At 40.3% G+C, this 16,739-nt stretch overlaps 1 protein-coding gene across 1 annotated transcript in view; it reads left to right on the top strand.

Annotated features, from left to right (window-relative positions):
• The first annotated feature begins 3,586 nt into the window (after nt 1-3,586).
• Nucleotides 3,587-16,739, top strand: part of TMEM242 (transmembrane protein 242) — a 42,668-nt gene continuing 29,515 nt past the window's right edge. Inside the window, exons 1-3 of the mRNA XM_010840868.1 lie at nt 3,587-3,698; nt 4,191-4,291; nt 11,826-11,963. Of these exons, the coding sequence (XP_010839170.1) occupies nt 3,611-3,698; nt 4,191-4,291; nt 11,826-11,963 (327 nt within the window). The 5' untranslated portion in view covers nt 3,587-3,610. The remainder of the gene's footprint in view (nt 3,699-4,190; nt 4,292-11,825; nt 11,964-16,739) is intronic.

Below are 16,739 nucleotides of genomic sequence, written 5' to 3'. Positions count from 1 at the left end.
AAAGCGTGTGTCTGACAAGAATCCTCAAAATGCAAATTGCTCTCTAAGGCAGAGTATCTGGCTGTTTGCTTGAATTGCCCCTCCGCCTTCTCTTTACCAGGAAAACGAGCTTTCATGTAGGAAGGAGGAAAGTTGTCCTTTACGTTTAGGAGTTAGAAAGAAGGGAGGAGTTTGTGAACCTCGTCCTCAGGAATCAGGACAGACAGATGCCCACAGGGTCTGAGGTTGCCATCACAAAATAGACACAGGCTCCAGAGCCCCGGACACTGTAACTTTTAAAGATGTTTTACCTCTCTTCTGTTTCTTATGGTAAATAGTAATATAATCCTTAAAATAAAAAAATGTCTGTGCTTTTGGTCAGGGGACATCAAAGAATGGGGAGAGTTGAGGAACCAGCATTTTTCCTCTCTAGTCTTGCGAGAAGAGAATTTCAAGTGTTAAAGCAGTCCTGCATTTTTGTTTGTTGGGAGTTTTAAAATTTCTGAATCAATTTCAGTACTGTTCAATGGTCTGTTCATATGGATTTTAAAGATGTGAACTGTAAGTAAGGCAGAGATAGGGCTTCCTAGGTGAGGCCAGTGGTGAAGAATCCACCTGCCAATGCAAGAGATGAAAGAGACGCAGGTTTGAAAATCCCTAGATTAGGAAGATCCCCTAATGCAGGAAATGACAGCCTATTCCAGTATTCTTGCCTGGAAAATTCCATGGACAGAGGAACCTGGTGGGCTACATTCCATGGGGTCGCAAAGAGTCCAATGCAACTGAGCGACTGAGTACAGCCCAGCAAGCCCTTCCAGGTGCTTCCAGTTATCAACCCCAAGCTTGAGGGCCCCTCGGCAGTGGATAAAGACTTGATGGGGCTGCTTTAAAATCCTGGCTCTGCCGCTTAACAGCTATGTGTTGAGCAAGTTAGTTTTTCAAAGTTTATGGTGTTGACTGAAAACACATAACTGAAAAGTTGAATTATGTCTTAAGGACCTTGCTGCTACTGCTGCTACTAAGTCGCTTCAGTCGTGTTCGACTCTGTGCGACCCCATAGACGGCAGCCCACCAGGCCCCGCCGTCCCTGGGATTCTCCAGGCAAGAACACGGAAGCGGGTTGCCATTTCCTCCTCCAATGCATTAAAGTGAAAAGTGAAAGTGAAGTCGCTCAGTCGTATCCGACTCTTAGTGACCACATGGACTGCAGCCTACCAGGCTCCTCTGTCCATTGGATTTTCCAGGCAAGAGTACTGGAGTGGGTTGCCATTGCCTTCTCTTAAGGACCTTACTAAGGACTAAATAGCCTGGAAGTCAGCCTTTTAGATAGCTCTGAGGAACTGTTACAAAAGAAGTAAGGGAGGAGCCAGGATATTGAGGAGCTTTTGCTGAAAAACAAATAAGTAGTGGAACATCAAAAGATTACTGGTAATCACAAAAAAACAAGACATCTCAAGTTGACTTTAGTGCTTTTCTTTGTATGAGAAGACACAAGAGACTGGCTCATTGAAATCATTCCTTTGATATGCACCTTAACTATCTCTGGCTAGTATCCTGTTTTTCTCCATCCGAATTCACCTCAGGGTGCACCGTTGGGGCAGTTGCAGTGGCTGATGGCTGGATGGAGGGCAACATTCTTTGTTTACTGAAACACCAGGCAATATTTTTGGGGGGGTCCACAATGGAGAAGATCAAATGAGATAATTCATTTGAGGCACTTAGGGCAATGTCAGAGGCACAGAAAACACTAAATAAATGTTATTAGTAGCTGCTATGGTCACTGTGTATAAGGGGAAGCCCTTCTTCTGTGTGGGTTTGTTGACAGCCAATTGCTAGTCCCCAATCCCAGAGTTTTTGACCTTAAACAAATTAGCTTAGCATTTGCCAATTTAAAGAGCTCTTTCAGATGCTGACGCTGTGCTTCCAAAGAATCCAAAGTTTAAATTCTTTGAGATTTCTCCCAGTCAGAAACTTAAACAGAGCAGGAGTGCTCAACCTGGCTCATTGTCAGAAGCCCTGTTGAGCTTGTAATCTGTCCTGCTTGGACCTTCAGAGCCGCCATCTTCAGTGATAGGACTTGGGCATCAATGCTGCAAACAGCTACTGGAATTGAGGGGGATAATAATTAGACCTGAGTTATGCTGAGTGTCTGGGCCAGGCACTTTACTTACCTTGCTTCATCTAATTCTTACAGCAATACTGTGAGGTGGGTACTATCGGTTTCTGTATTTTGCAGGTGGGGAAACTGAGGTACCTGAGACTCAATCAAGTTCACAGAGCTTAGAAGCAATTGAGGACCTAAACCCAGGTTTGGGCTATTAGTTGCATTTTAACTGATGCATTCCCTTACTCATTCACCCCAAATTTATTTTACGTGACCAGGTAATACCCTAAGACCCGGGGCATGTAAAAATGAACAGAGATCTCCATTCCCATCCTCAAGAAGTTCATGGCTTTTGTTGTTGCTCAGAACTAACAAGAATGACAGATTGCCTCATTTTTCCAAGGATGACGTCAGGTGTCTGTGTTTGAGAGGTTGAAAAGATTTTCCATGGCTACCAGCTTCCTCCTCTCAGTGGCCATTTAATGAATCCACCAGTGTCTGCAAACGAGCCCCGGAGTCTGAAGATCAGGTCTGTCTGCTGGCCGCAGATGGTGAGCGTTCTAGGGCTGCCTTGAAGTTCCGAGTCAGCAACTCCTTAGGGTGGTCCTTTGCTCTCCCCGCGGGGGTTATGCCATTCACTTCAGTTAGCATCCAATCCCCTCGGATGGCCGATCAATCAAACCTTGGGGGTAGGAAGCGCATCTCTACCGGGCTGGCTGGCAGTCTTACAAGCATAAAACCTATCAGTTCAGTTGCTCAGCCATGTCCGACTCTTTGCGACCCCATGGACTGCAGCACGCCAGGCCTCCCTGTCCATCACCAACTTCCGGAGTTTATTCAAACTCATGTCCATTGAGTCGTTGATGCCATCCAGCCATCTCATCCTCTGTCGTCCCCTTCTCCTTCTGCCCTCAACCTTTCCCAGCATCAGGGTCTTTTCAAATGAGTCAGTTCTTATAAAACTAAGTATATGTCTGTTCTCTGACTCAGCAATTCCACCTCTAGGTATTTCCCCCAAAGAAATGAAAGCATATATTCACCCTGTCACTTACATCTAAAGTGACAGCTTTACGGTTACGAAATTTCCCAGCAAAGTACGGAGGAAAGACTGAGCCAACTCCCTGGATACAGTGTGAAGCCGATCGGGAAACCGAGCTGCGGGGTCTCTAACCAGGCTGAGACTAGGCTCCTGGCGCAATCTGCGACCCCTCACTGCCTCCTAGAGTCAGAGCCGAGCAGTGTTTCAAGTAGGTACGGTATTGAAGCGCAGCGATCATCACCTTGGAGCGGGCAAATGATCCTCCCGGGTTAGACAGTCGTGGAAGACACTGCCCCCCAGGGTGCAAGCTACAGCATCTTCGCCCGGGCCCCGAGGGCAGCAGAGAAGATTTGCGTGCAGAGGTCGTTCTCCGGACCGGTATTCGGGTTGCACAGAGGGAGGTGGCAGCGGAACCTTTCTTTTCGATCTCGCGCTCGTTTCTACCCGGGTCCAGTTGGCGGCGGACGCAGTAGCGAAAGCTCAGAGACATGGAGGCGGGGGACGCGGGGCCGGCTGAACCGTCCTCTCAGCCGGAGGCCTCGGTGTCTGCCGATGACCGGCTTTTCCTGGTTAAAGGTGTGGTGTGGCGAGGTGCGGGTGTCAGGTCAGGCTCACCCGGGGCGCTAGCCTGCGCTGGAGCGGGCGTTCCCACGCACACGCTGCCGGGGGAGACCTTGGTTTGAGTGCCCTGAGTTTAGTGGCTGTTCTGTATAGGCTGCATTTACCCCGTTCCCTCTGTAGTTTCTCTCATGTCTCCCCCCCCGCCCACAGCACCTCCCCTTTCTAACTCCCAATGTCTCTTTTTTCGTCCTCGGGAGAAAGAGGGTAAGAGACCCTGTGCCTATTCTGTACTCTTGGGACACTTACACTAGAATGACCTCAGGAACCAGGGGTCGTGCGGCCACGCAGGTTTCACAGCCGCTATCATTTACCTTTGCCAGGAGCTTCTTAGCTATCGTTTATCGAATTTCGAAATTGATTTTTAAATAGTATCTGAAATTTATTTGTGTCCATCTTTTTAACTTCAGGTTTTTTGTTTTTTCTTCCTGCCGCCAAAACTCTTGACAGGTGGAATTTTCCTTGGTTCTGTTGCTGCAGCAGGAATGCTCGCTGGATTTGCCACAACATTGTCTTTGGCTAAAAAGAAAAGTCCTGAGTGGTTCAATAAGGTTTGTGACATAAAAATCCGTTGGTAGCACAATTACTGTTTACAAATCAGTGGCAGCTGTTTTGAATAGAAAGTGTTGATGGCCTTTCGTATTACTCTAAGAAGTAAACCAGTGTGGACTTCGTAGATTCAAGAAGGGTACAAATTAATCAACTGTCTTTATTTTCATTTAAAAGAAGTAATTATGTGCTTTTTAAACTGTTAGCAGAACAAGACTTTGAAAGCTCGTCCAATACATTTCCTATTCACAACATGACCTTAAAGCTAAATCTAGGTAAATTGTTCTCGGTTGTAAGAGGCCCCATATTGTATGTAGCACACACACCCAAAAAAGCGCCAATATTATTCTTGAGACAGCACTACAGTAGCCATTTCTGGCTCAGAGATGTTAAAATGTTGGAATATAGTGCATCTTGGTATAGGTGAGAAACAGGCTGGCTCTTTGAACCTGGACACCATGCACGTTTGTGCAGTACAGCAGCCCCGCTCCCTAGAAAGTTGTCTGTTGTGTAGTTGTTGCTTAGTCACTTAAGTTGTGTGCAGCTCTTTTGCCACCCCGTGGACTGTAGCCCATCAGGCTCCTCTATCCATTGGATTTCCCAGGCAAGAATACTAGAGTGCATTGCCATTTCTTCCTTCACAGATCTGCCCCGCCCAGGGATCGAACCCACTTCTGCGTTGGCAGGTGGATTCTTTACCACTGAGCCACCAGGGAAGCCCTTAGCCCGTAGTATGTGTTCAATAAATTTTGGTTGAATGAGTATAACCAACTGAGGGCAGAAGACCCTAATTCCATGAGCGAATTTGAGCAGTCACCTGTCATGGACAAGTTGAGTAATCTTCTTCCCATTGTGGTTGTTTTTCTGCATTGTCCTGTCTCTACCCTACCTACATCTTATGGTTTATTTATCCATTAACTTATTTCTTCAATAAATTTAAATGTTTAATAAATAAAATAAATGTTTATTTGGGATCTTTTATGTGCAGGCACTGTGCTAGCTAGGTATAAGAGATTCAAAAATGAGCAGAACATGTACCCCTCAGGAAGCTAGGTCTGGTGTGGGAGACAGATGTTATATAAATAATCACACAAGTAACAATATAATTACAATTTGACATTTTCTTTGGAAAAAGTGCTATGTGAAAAATCATAAACCAGTTGAATTCCTTTTTGACTTGTATTTATCTTTAATAATCTTATATTTAAGCCCTAAGAATGGTGGGAGACCACATTATAAGTGCATTTGGTTTCTCCTCTGAATATTCTCAGGGTTCATAGGGAGTTTTCCAAATCACTGTTAGGAACTTCATGGTCATTTCCTCCCTATGTTACAGAATATTTTCCGAGCAGAAATATGTATCTTGAGGCAGAAATCAGTGAAACCTGAGTGATAATGATGCTTTAATAGTGGAGTTTTGGTTGATTTCTAAATCCAAGTTAACATGATAACCTTTGGTTCACAGATCTTTTGAGAATCTGATGAAAGCTAGCAATTCTCTCTCTCAAAAAAAAGCCCAAAAAAACCAACACATGTTCACAACTTTGCATTCTGTTTTGCAGTTCTAAGATTTAATACCTTTGATATCAAATATCTTGATATGGCCTTTATGATCTAACACAGTGATTTTCAAACTGAGGCCCACAGCACCCTGGGGATTCTTGAGACCCTTTGGGGGGTCTGTAAAGTCAGTTACTGTTGTGGTCCTGTTAAGACACTTGCGCCAATGGTACAGAAGCAGTAAAGGATAGAAGTGCTGTGCCGTGCTGTAGTTGAGGCAGTGGCACTGCCTGTGTACTGGCAGGCAGTGTGGTCTTCCTTTTCCGCACCTGTGGTTAATGCCATCTTTGCAGAAGAATATCCTTGTTGAAGCAGTAAAATTATTTTTACTATCTTGACCCTTGAACATAACCTCTTTGTAAGGTCTGTGTGAAGAAATGGGAAGTACACATAAAGCACTTTGCATTATACCAAAGTAATATGTTTTTCTCAAGATAAAGCACTTGTGTGATTGAGTTACAGTCTGAACTAGCCACTTTTTTTCATGATATATTGTTTTCACTTGAAAGAGCAACTGACAAACTGTAGTTATTCAGAAGTAGGTAGACATTTCTTCAAGATGAACCTTCTCTTCAAGCGAGCAATTGTTAGTATGTATCACCACTAATAAAATTCTACCCTTTATAGGTAAAAATTGTATTTAGAAAACTTATATCTGCCATTGTGAACTTGCCAGCTGCTTAAACACTTGAAGCTTTTTTCTGAGATTGGTAGTGATATTAATGATGTGATTTTAATATTTAATAAATGATGTCAGGAGTTTGAAAGATAACTTCTTCTGGCAAGTCAGTTATTTTCTCAGTGATCATGATGCGTGAATGAAAGTTCCATTCAAAATGCAAAATAGACCAATGGATTTTAATGTAACAAAGTACAACAATTTATTGATACGATTTTTTATTCCATATTGCAGATCATTTTTAAGAAACTATTTGTCAAGTTTGGGTATATATCAAAGAAAGGCTATTAAGATACTCCTTTTTCCGACCACATACTTGTGTGAGGATAGATTTTATTTGTATAAAAAAAAAGTGAAAGTGTTAGTCGCTCAGTTGTGTCCAACTCTTTGTGACCCCATGGACTGTACCCGACCAAGCTCCTCTGTCCGTGGAATTCTCCAGGCAAGAAGATTGGAGGGGGTAGCCATTCCCTTCTCCAGGGGATCTTCCCAACCTGAGGATTGAACCTGGGTCTCCTAGATTGCAGGCGGATTCTTTACCACCTTGAGTATTTGTGTACTTCAACCAAAAAACATTTCAACAGATTGAATATAGATAGATGCATGTGTGAAAATAAAGCTCTTTTGTTAAACCAGACATTTAAAAGATTAGCAAAAATGTAAAACATTGCCTCTTTTTGTGCTAAATGTTTTGTAGGATGGTTATTTTAATTCACATAATCAGAAATCTTTGGAATCCAAGTATAAATGGATCCTGAGATCAGGAAATTTGAGCACATCCTCTTTTGGAAGTTAAATATTCTTCAAATAACTGAGTTATTTCAAGACCCATTTAGGTAATGAACAGACAGAAAGGGTGAGTCATCATCTTTCTGATACAGCTATAACTTCTGAGAAATTGTAAGAACAAATGTTTACTTTGGTATAATGCAACACAGCTCTTTCTATGATGTAAAGAATATAGCAAAATATATCAGCTAAGAATGCTCTGCGGGAAAAATAGCTAGATTGAACATTCTTTTTAAATATCAGAATTTGATTTGTATCAGATTCATCCCAAGATTAAACTGAAAAAGAAAAAAACCAAAAACATGAACCTTATTCTTAGGGAAGCAGTTGACTTTCTGACCAACTGAACGATTTGTTCTTGATAGTTTCTGTACCTGTGAATAATAGATTAAATCTTCCTAAGAATACATAGAATATAAAAGGCACCGTGCATTTAAGCATAAGAGGTATTATAAATATACAAAATAATAGAAAACAGTTCTTCTATTTTAGGTTTTAAGGATCATAACTGCATTGTGATTTGCTAAAATCAACTTCCACGCGCACACGCCTTCATTTTAATTTAAATGAAAAGAATAAACAACGTGGCACTGAAGAAAAATACAGCTTTGATTTATACATATGTGACTAGCGCATGTAGTTATATCTAAAGAGCAACATTATTTTTTGGCAAGTCAGTCTTTGCTGCTGCCAGTCAGTGAGTGATCATTTTTAAAACTCTGAGCAGGCTGTATGAAGGCCATGTGACATGTAACTCCAGTGGGTAAAGCTTGGTGACTAGACCTTTAAAAACTTAAGAACAAATCAATTTTTAACATCACTTCGACTAAAATTAGTTTTAGAGTATATAGACAGTAGCTGATAATAATTCACTTCCCTCACAGTCAGTTTCTGAGACTGACAGACAAATAGAGCATGTACCTTTTAAAAAATCTGAAAGTTTAGCAAACCTAAGATTTTGTTGGAAGTATTGCTGTGTTATTAAGGGTTGTGTTTATAACCCATCGTTACCTTTTTTACTTAGCAAAACATGTGGATTTATGTAGACTTTAAAAAAGATTTATGTATATCTATAACATATATAGTTTTTGTCCTCAGGGAAATACAAAATTTTTAATTTAAGTTTCAAAAATAAAACTTAAGCCAGAGCACCTAAACTGAGCCTGGTGTAATAATATTTGGTTAATGATACTGCTTCTGGATGGAAATAAGCCAGTTAGAAGTTGGTGTATTTATGTGAGGTCTGTAGTGTCTAGGGAACCACTGAAATTATAGCAGCCTGAGAAAAGGAATAAGATAAGAGAGTATATTGTTTTCATCATAGAAAATGGCTAAGGAAAATCTCTTGAGAATCTGGTTGGGACAAGGCTATTTCTGCAAAAAGTATGTCTTTAGATAGAATCTGTTAGGTTTTAGGCATAGGGATACAGATAAACAAAATGTTTCTATGTACTGTGAATAGCATTCTCAATCATAAATAGATGCCTAAAAAAAATACAAAACCTTTAAGAATGGATTGAATAAAAAATAAATGGGTTGAGCAATATAAAGACAATTTTCTAAAAAAAAAAAGACTTGAATCAATGAAAATATATTTCCAGATGAAAGGATGTTACAGATTTTCTCTTACCGGTTAGCTAATGTTTGATGTCATTCTAATGAAAATGTCAGTGAATGAGGTGAGTGGGAGTTGGAAGGACTCTTGACAAAATGTTCTAGGGTTTTTCTGGAAGAATGAATAGGTAAAAACTTAAGAAATACTTGACAAAAAGTAATGTGCATGATGTAAACACTTTCTGAATATTCAGACTTTTTCTGATTCTGTAATTACATCTATGTGATTCTGGTATAAAATTCATAGTATGAAAATAGCTTAGAAACAAATCTCTGTATGTAATTTTCTCAAAAAAGTTTAAGAGGAGAAGGATTAATTCATAGAATGGTGCTGGGGTAGTTGCTAAACTGTTGGGGAAGTGAACTCCCTTTAGCTACCAGCTTCCAACAGGACTAAAGTAAATATCAGATGAACGAAAAAGCTGGGGGTAAAGAAGTTTTTTAAACAAAAGTATAGCTAGAAGGAAAGAGAAATGACTGTGACTTGGATGAGGCCAGTTAGCTTAAAATCTTTAGAATGCATCTTTGACCAAAAACAAACAAGCAAAATAAAAAGATTAAACTAACCCGGGACTTCCCTGATAGTCCAGTGGTTAAGACTGCGCTTCCACTGCAGGGGGTGTGGGTTCCATCCTTGGTCAAGAAAGTAAGAGCCCATCATTAAAAAAACAAACTAGGGAAATATTACAGCACATATGACAGGGCTTCTGAGTACATTAATATAGAAAATATACAAATCAGAAGACTTTATACAACATGAATATACAATTCATAAGGCATAAACGTTGGCTCATAACTTGGACAAATACTCATTCTCAGTAACAATAGAAATATAAATAGTCTTTCTTTTTTGTGTTTTTAGTTTTCCTGAGACCATCTGATGCTGGCTAGCTTGAAATGGTCCTCGTGAAACAGCATTGTAACTTAGTACAACCTTTTGAAAAATACTTTGTATGTCTATCAGCTTATAAAATATTCATGCTTCCCCCACTTAGTAATTCTGTTTTGAGGAATTTTCCCCAAGGACTTTATCAGAAATGTAGATAAGTGTTTAGGCACAAGGAAGTTTTTAATACAAAAAAATTAATATAAAAACCTGAAGCTAGTATATATTAATAATTGATGGCTAAGTAAATTATGGTGTCAGTGCGGTGTAATCTTTAAAAATATTTGAGTTCTTGACACTATGAGAAGATGAAAGTTGAAGATTAAAAACATTTTAGTGGTGTTAAGTTGTTTTTAAAATGTCAAAATATTTACCATGGTTTACTGGATAATAAGATGGAAGTTTTTTTTATTCATCCTATTTTTTATACATACCAAATTTTCCTCAGTGATTATATAATCAGAAAAAAGTAAGATTCAGCTTTTGAGGAAGTTAAAATTTTTATTTTTGTTTGTTGACATTTAATGTGTTTTAGCAGACAGGTGCATGGAGAAAAATAATAAATTCTTAATATTTCCTAAATTCTACCGTTTCCTTTAAGATTTTTTTCAAAGGATAAATTGTATTTCATATTCAGTTCAAACTGTGGGAATGTCCCATAGTTGGTTTCAAGTAGACCCATAAGTATCATCACATCTTTGTCTATTTCAGCAGTGTGAATATTTAAATTACCCTAAGTAATGATAGTTTTTATTCTGATTTACACTGTGGATTTGTTTCCACTTAAAAAGATACTTTCATTTACATTTTGTGTTGTGTTGTATTTAGAATCAGAAGTGAGAAATGACTGAATGGCAAATTCCTGTTAGTCTATAAAGCCAGACTGCTGAAGTGCTCTAGCTTTTATAAGCTGTGAAACCTTGAACAAGTTATGTAATCTCTCTCTGCCTTAGTTTGGTCTTTAGTGAAATGAGGATCATAGTAAGTGAGGCTGAGTGAATTAATACATGCAAAATGCTTTAAACAGTGCTTGTCATATAGTAAGGGAGCAATATAAGCCATATATACATATATCTACCTGTCTATATATATATATATAAAGCTATATATAATTGTTGGGGCTTTCCTGGTGGCTCAGATGGCAAAGAATCTGATGCAGTGCAAGAGACCTGGGTTCGATCCCTGAGTCAACAAGATCCCCTGGAGAAGGGAATAGCAACCCATTCCAACATTCTTGCCTGGAGAATTCCATGGACAGGACTGTGGCGGGCTATAGTCCATGAAGTTGCAAAGAGTCAGAGACAACTGAGCAACTAACACTTTTCACTTTTCTTTTCATATATAATTGTTAACTGTTATGTAGTATTTGGAAATACAGGATCCCTGGGAGATTGCAGTCCTGCAATCTTATAAAAAATTAATCTCATTTAGAAATAGGATTCACGGTCATTTAACGGTATAAGGAAAAATGTGGCTTTGGTCCTTCTGATCAGTCTGATTTAATCATTGGTATCAGTAGTGAAAAGAAACGTTTAGTGTATGAATACCACTTGTGCAGCTTATTCATAAAACAGGAGATCTGGGAGTAGCTAACCACACTCAGTAGGACTTCCCTTTCCCACAGGTGGATTGGTGGCCGCCGCCTCTGGATCCGTAGCGCCCTGCTCGTACACGCAGTGCTGCTGTTGCCCTCTCCGTTTCGGTCATAACTTCTAGGTGGCTGCTCCCCCAGCCCCACCCGGGACCGAAGTGTTTCGTCAGAGAGAAGTTGCTCTGTGTACCTAGCTTGACTTCTGGCACGGTGCCTTGCACACTCAGATGTTTGTCAGAGAAATTGTGATTTAAGTTATGCAGTTATTAAGTAGCAGAGCTGGAATTTGAACTTGGATTGGTCCAGTGTCCCAGTGATCATGGTGCTTACCAGAGAGTCATTAATTTCAAACACTCTCCAAATATTTATTCTTTCAAAGTGATGATTTTTACCTCAACCTTTCTGTCTTCATTGCAGGGAAGTATGGCCACAGCTGCCTTACCAGAGAGCGGGTCTTCCCTGGCCTTGCGAGCCCTGGGATGGGGCTCACTTTATGCCTGGTGTGGGGTCGGTGTGATCAGCTTCGCAGTCTGGAAGGCTTTAGGAGTGCACAGTGTAAGTAACTACAATCTTATAGTTGGTATCTGGAATGTTGATTCTATTTTGTCCTGCCTAAATCATCCAGATTTTCAAATTTATATATAGTTTATTTACTGTCTTGGGAAGTGATGACAGAATTGCCTCAATTCTTGCTGACTAGGCAGCTTGTCATTACTAGTAAATCATATAAATAATTTAAATATTTGAAGGTGGTAAAGCTTCAAATATAATTAAAGTAATGACTAATTCATAGCAAATGGTCGTTCTGTATAAATTGGCGAGAGCTACTTGTTCAGGAAAATTATTTAATTTGGAATAGCTTTCTATGCTGTTTGACATCCATATTTATAAACATCGTTGTAGAATAGTTAAAGCATTTTAAAATTGTTATTTCAATTATTAATGTGTTTACACATTATTGGAAAAAGACTTAGTGCCTGTGTGTGTGTAATTTATACTCCAAGCTAAAGAGCTGTACATTCAGAATAATGGGAAGTTCTATGGACCAGGCTCTTTATGACAGATGAGAGTTGGTTGTGGTTTAGAATGGGTGCCCGCAGTAGAGTTAATGAAAAGAAGTTCCAGATATATTAGTGTTTCAAAGGTAGGGGCAATAAGGATTTGTTATAAATTGAATGTTGGAGGTGAAAGTCAAGTCAAGGATGTCTCCAGGGTTTGGTCTGAGCAACTAGGAAATGGACGGGACCAGTGTGAGTGGAACAGATGCTAGAGGATCATGTGAGGAGCCCAGTCTGGAGCTTGTGAGTTTGGGAGAGCTTTTAGATAGCCAGGAGCCAGGTGGAGAGTCAAGTAAGCAGTTAGATATAGATGGGTGGAATTCAGGGGAGAGGTCAAGGTGAAGGTATAAATTAAAGACTCATCAGTATGTGGCTAGTATTGAGTTGGCCAAAAAGTTCGTTGGGATTTTTCTGTAACAAGAGATCAGATAAGCTCACAAAGGCAGTGAATGCAGAGCAGAAAGAGAAAAGGTCTGAGGAAGGAGCTCCTGGGCGTTTCTAAGGTTTAGCGGTTGAGGAATATTGAGGAGGTTTCCCTACCAAAGAGGTAGAGAAACCCAGGAGAATGGTGACCTGGATCCAGGTGAAAAAAGGTGGATGCTGGGTACACATCACATTAGATGAGAACTGATCATTTGCTGAGTTGGCGATGTGGCGTCGTTGGTGGATAAACCTGAGTGGAGTGGATGCGAAGGAGAATGGAGGAGAGAGATTGGAGGCCAAGTATGGGCAAGTCTTGAGTTTGGCTCTAAAGGGAAAGGAAGAAACGGAGTCGTAGCTATAAGGGGGGATGGGATCAAGAGAGTGTTTGTTTTTTAAATTGGTTGAATTAACAGCATGTGTGTGTGCTGATAAAGTGAAGTCACTCAGTCGTGTCTGACTCTCTGTGACCCCATGGACTGTAGCCTACCAGGCTCCTCCATCCATGGAATTTTCTAGGCAAGAGTACTGGAGTGGGTTGCCATTTCCTTCTCCAGGGGATCTTCCGACTGGCCCAGGGATCAAACCCATGTCTTCCGCATTATTGGCAGGCGGATTCTTTACCACTGAGCCACCAGCGAAGTCCACACACACACACACACACATACATTCACTCTTTGTTTAGATTCTTTTCTGATATAGGTCATTACAGAATGTTGAATAGAGTTCCCTGTGCAGTACACTAGGTCCCTATTAGTTATTTATTTTATGTATAGTAAGGAGGGTTGTTGTTGTGTGTGCACGCTAGGTTGTCTCTGACTGTGATCCCATGGACCGTAGCCCTCCAGTCTCCTCTGTCCATGGGATTTCTCTGGCAAACTTACTGGAGTGGATGGCCATTTCTGATTCCAGGGGATATTCCCAATGCAGAGAGCAAACCCACATTTCTTGCATCTCCTGAATTGGCAGGCAGATTCTTTATCACTGCCCCACCTGGGAAGATAGTAAGGGGGGTGGGAAGAGATAAACTTGGAGACTGGGATTGACATATAAACACTGTATTATCTTAATACCGGTGGTGATTATACAAATCTGTTACATGATAAAATTTCTTAGAACTGTACATTCTACTAAAAAAAAAATGTACCTCTAAATACTGGTAATCTCTAAATAAGAACTGTAGTTTAGTTAATAGTATTGTACCAATGTCAGTTTCCGGATTTCAATAATGTACTCTGGTTATGTGGAATGTTGTCACTGGGGGAAGTTCGGTAAATTATGCAAGATAATATTTTTGCAGATTCTTATAAATTTTAAATTATTTCAAAATAAAAAGTGATTTTTCTTAGTGTAGAAAAGAGGGAAAGAAGAACTGATGATGCGAACGACACAGGAACTATTCAGTCGTCATCGTGAAGTCGCTCAGTCATGTCCGACTCTTCGTGACCCCATGGGCTGTAGCCCACCAGGCTCCTCCATCCATGGAATTTTCTAGGCAAGAGTACTGGAGTGGGTTGCCATTTCCTTCTCCAGGGGATCTTTCCGACCCAGGGATCGAACCCAGGTCTCCCGGATTGCGGGTTGACAATAGTGTGTGCTGATAGGCATGGAGAAATTAATGCAAGGGTTGTGGGGGAGTTGTTGGAGTAACAGGTGTTATTGTTAAATTGTTCACATTTGGTTTAATCATAACTACATAGGCATTAGTGTACTTTTGACTTAAAATACACTGATAGACAAATAGACGTTAGCAAATAGACGTTGCTTTTTTCCTAGGCTAATCTTTATATTTAAAGTAACTGCCCAATCAGTAGTCATTATACCAATAAAATAGGGATTGATTGAAAAAGTTAGAGAACTTGTGATGGAAGATTTTTTGATGATTTTTAGACACCTCAGTTTTCCTTTTGATCAATATAAAATCTCTTCATTTCAGGCATTGTACCAGACATTTCAGACATAGCAGATTATTTAATCCTCTCAGTAACTATGAAGCAGGTATTAATATCTCCCATGTTATAAATTAGGAAATGAGGACTCAGGTCAGTCACTTGCCCAAGATTACACAGCTTGTAATTGGCAGAGTCAAGATTTGAAGGCATATCCGATGGTCTGCAGAACCTAGCCCATTTCCAGTTTTACCTCCCTTAGCTAAGATGGACAATAAAGGAGGAGGTCAGAGGGGCCAGGGCAGGGGACGGAGGGAGTGAATTTGGTTTTTGATTGTGGCGTGATCCACAGTCTTGATAACTTGACAGATTTTACTGGGTATCTTCAATGTGAACCTCATCTCCTAACATTATAATTGACCTCAGTCTGGTATAGGACAGGCCGTTCTTTCCTCCTATAATATGAGAGCCGTTATTTGAAAACAAATGGAAAAGATTGGGAGGAAATATGTCTGGTGATAATATGTGAATGAATTATGGGTGTGTGGGTCAATTTCTTATTTTACTTTTCTTTGTAACTCTTAAATATGTATTGCTTTAACAGTAATACTGCTTTTAAAAAATAGTCCTAGGTTTTATTTTTATTAATTTATGCTGACTATAAAGCACAACTGCTGGGGAGTTCACAAAGCCTCCTTGACCACACATGAACTCTGTGTGTGTGGCGGGGGGGATGCAAATAAGAGTCGTTATTAAGTTTTTGATTTCTACGAAAATGGCAGTCTGTTAGCCATCACATTGAGTGCATGGAACTGATAATGTTTCTAGAGTGCAGCGTAGGTCATAAATCAAGTAGTGAAGTTTTAAGGTATTTAAAAATATGAACAGTCTGGTTTAGAAGAGTCATAAAGAATCAATCCAGATTTTCATAGACCAACAAAATTAGGCTCTACATTATATGCTTGAGAACTTGGGCTTTATGGGCTAGACTGTGCTATTTTTAAAAAATTATTTACTTATTTTAATTGGAGGCTAATTACAGTATTGTGTTGCTTTGCCATACATTGACATGACTCAGCCGCAGGGGCACATGTGTCCCCCAGCTGTGCTATTTAGTGTCTAGAATGTGAACTTTGTTTTATGGCACTGATGAGAGATTATTACCCAAATAAAATATCTGAGGGGCAGAATTCTTTTCTGATTGGCACTATTGATTCTTTAGATGGGCACTTTTGCCGTGTCTGAGAAGTCTCACAGAAAAGTGAACCCACTGGTAATTTTTTAGGATACATCTCTTAAAAGCCACGGTGTTTATTAATTTGTTTATTCAAAAGACAAATGTGGGCCTTCCCTCAGCCTGGCACTGAGCTAAGACAGAGCTCCCCTGTAGACAGTATGGGTGATTTTCCAAGGAAATTCTTGTTGGATGGCTCTGCTCTGAGGCTTACGGAGAGCAGTATGGTATATTTCAGTTCTGCATTTAGAGAGTTTTGATGATAACTGTGAGGTTGCCCTGATTCCAGGGATGAACTTTTATTACTATTTACTGCCTCTTACTAGGAAATTATGACCAACCTAGATAGCATATTAAAAAGCAGAGACATTACTTTGCCAACAAAGGTCCGTCTAGTCAAGGCTATGGCTTTTCCAGTGGTCATGTATGGATGTGAGAGTTGGACTGTGAAGAAAGCTGAGCACCGAAGAATCAATGCTTTTGAACTGTGGTGTTGGAGAAGACTCTTGAGAGTCCCTCGGACTGCAAGGAGATTCAACCAGTCCATTCTAAAGGAGATCAGCCCTGGGATTTCTTTGGAAGGAATGATGCTGAGGCTGAAACTCCAGTACTTTGGCCACCTGATGTGAAGAGTTGACTCATCGGAAAAGACCCTGATGCTGGGAGGGATTGGGGGCAAGAGGAGAAGGGGACGACAGAGGATGAGATGGCTGGATGGCATCACCGACTT

Source organism: Bison bison, unplaced genomic scaffold, assembly GCF_000754665.1.
Source record: "Bison bison bison isolate TAMUID 2011002044 unplaced genomic scaffold, Bison_UMD1.0 scf7180017864148, whole genome shotgun sequence".
NCBI classification, from domain to species: Eukaryota; Metazoa; Chordata; class Mammalia; order Artiodactyla; family Bovidae; genus Bison; species Bison bison.
Note: the sequence above shows the minus strand (reverse complement) of the source record. Positions and strands in the feature narration are given on the sequence as shown.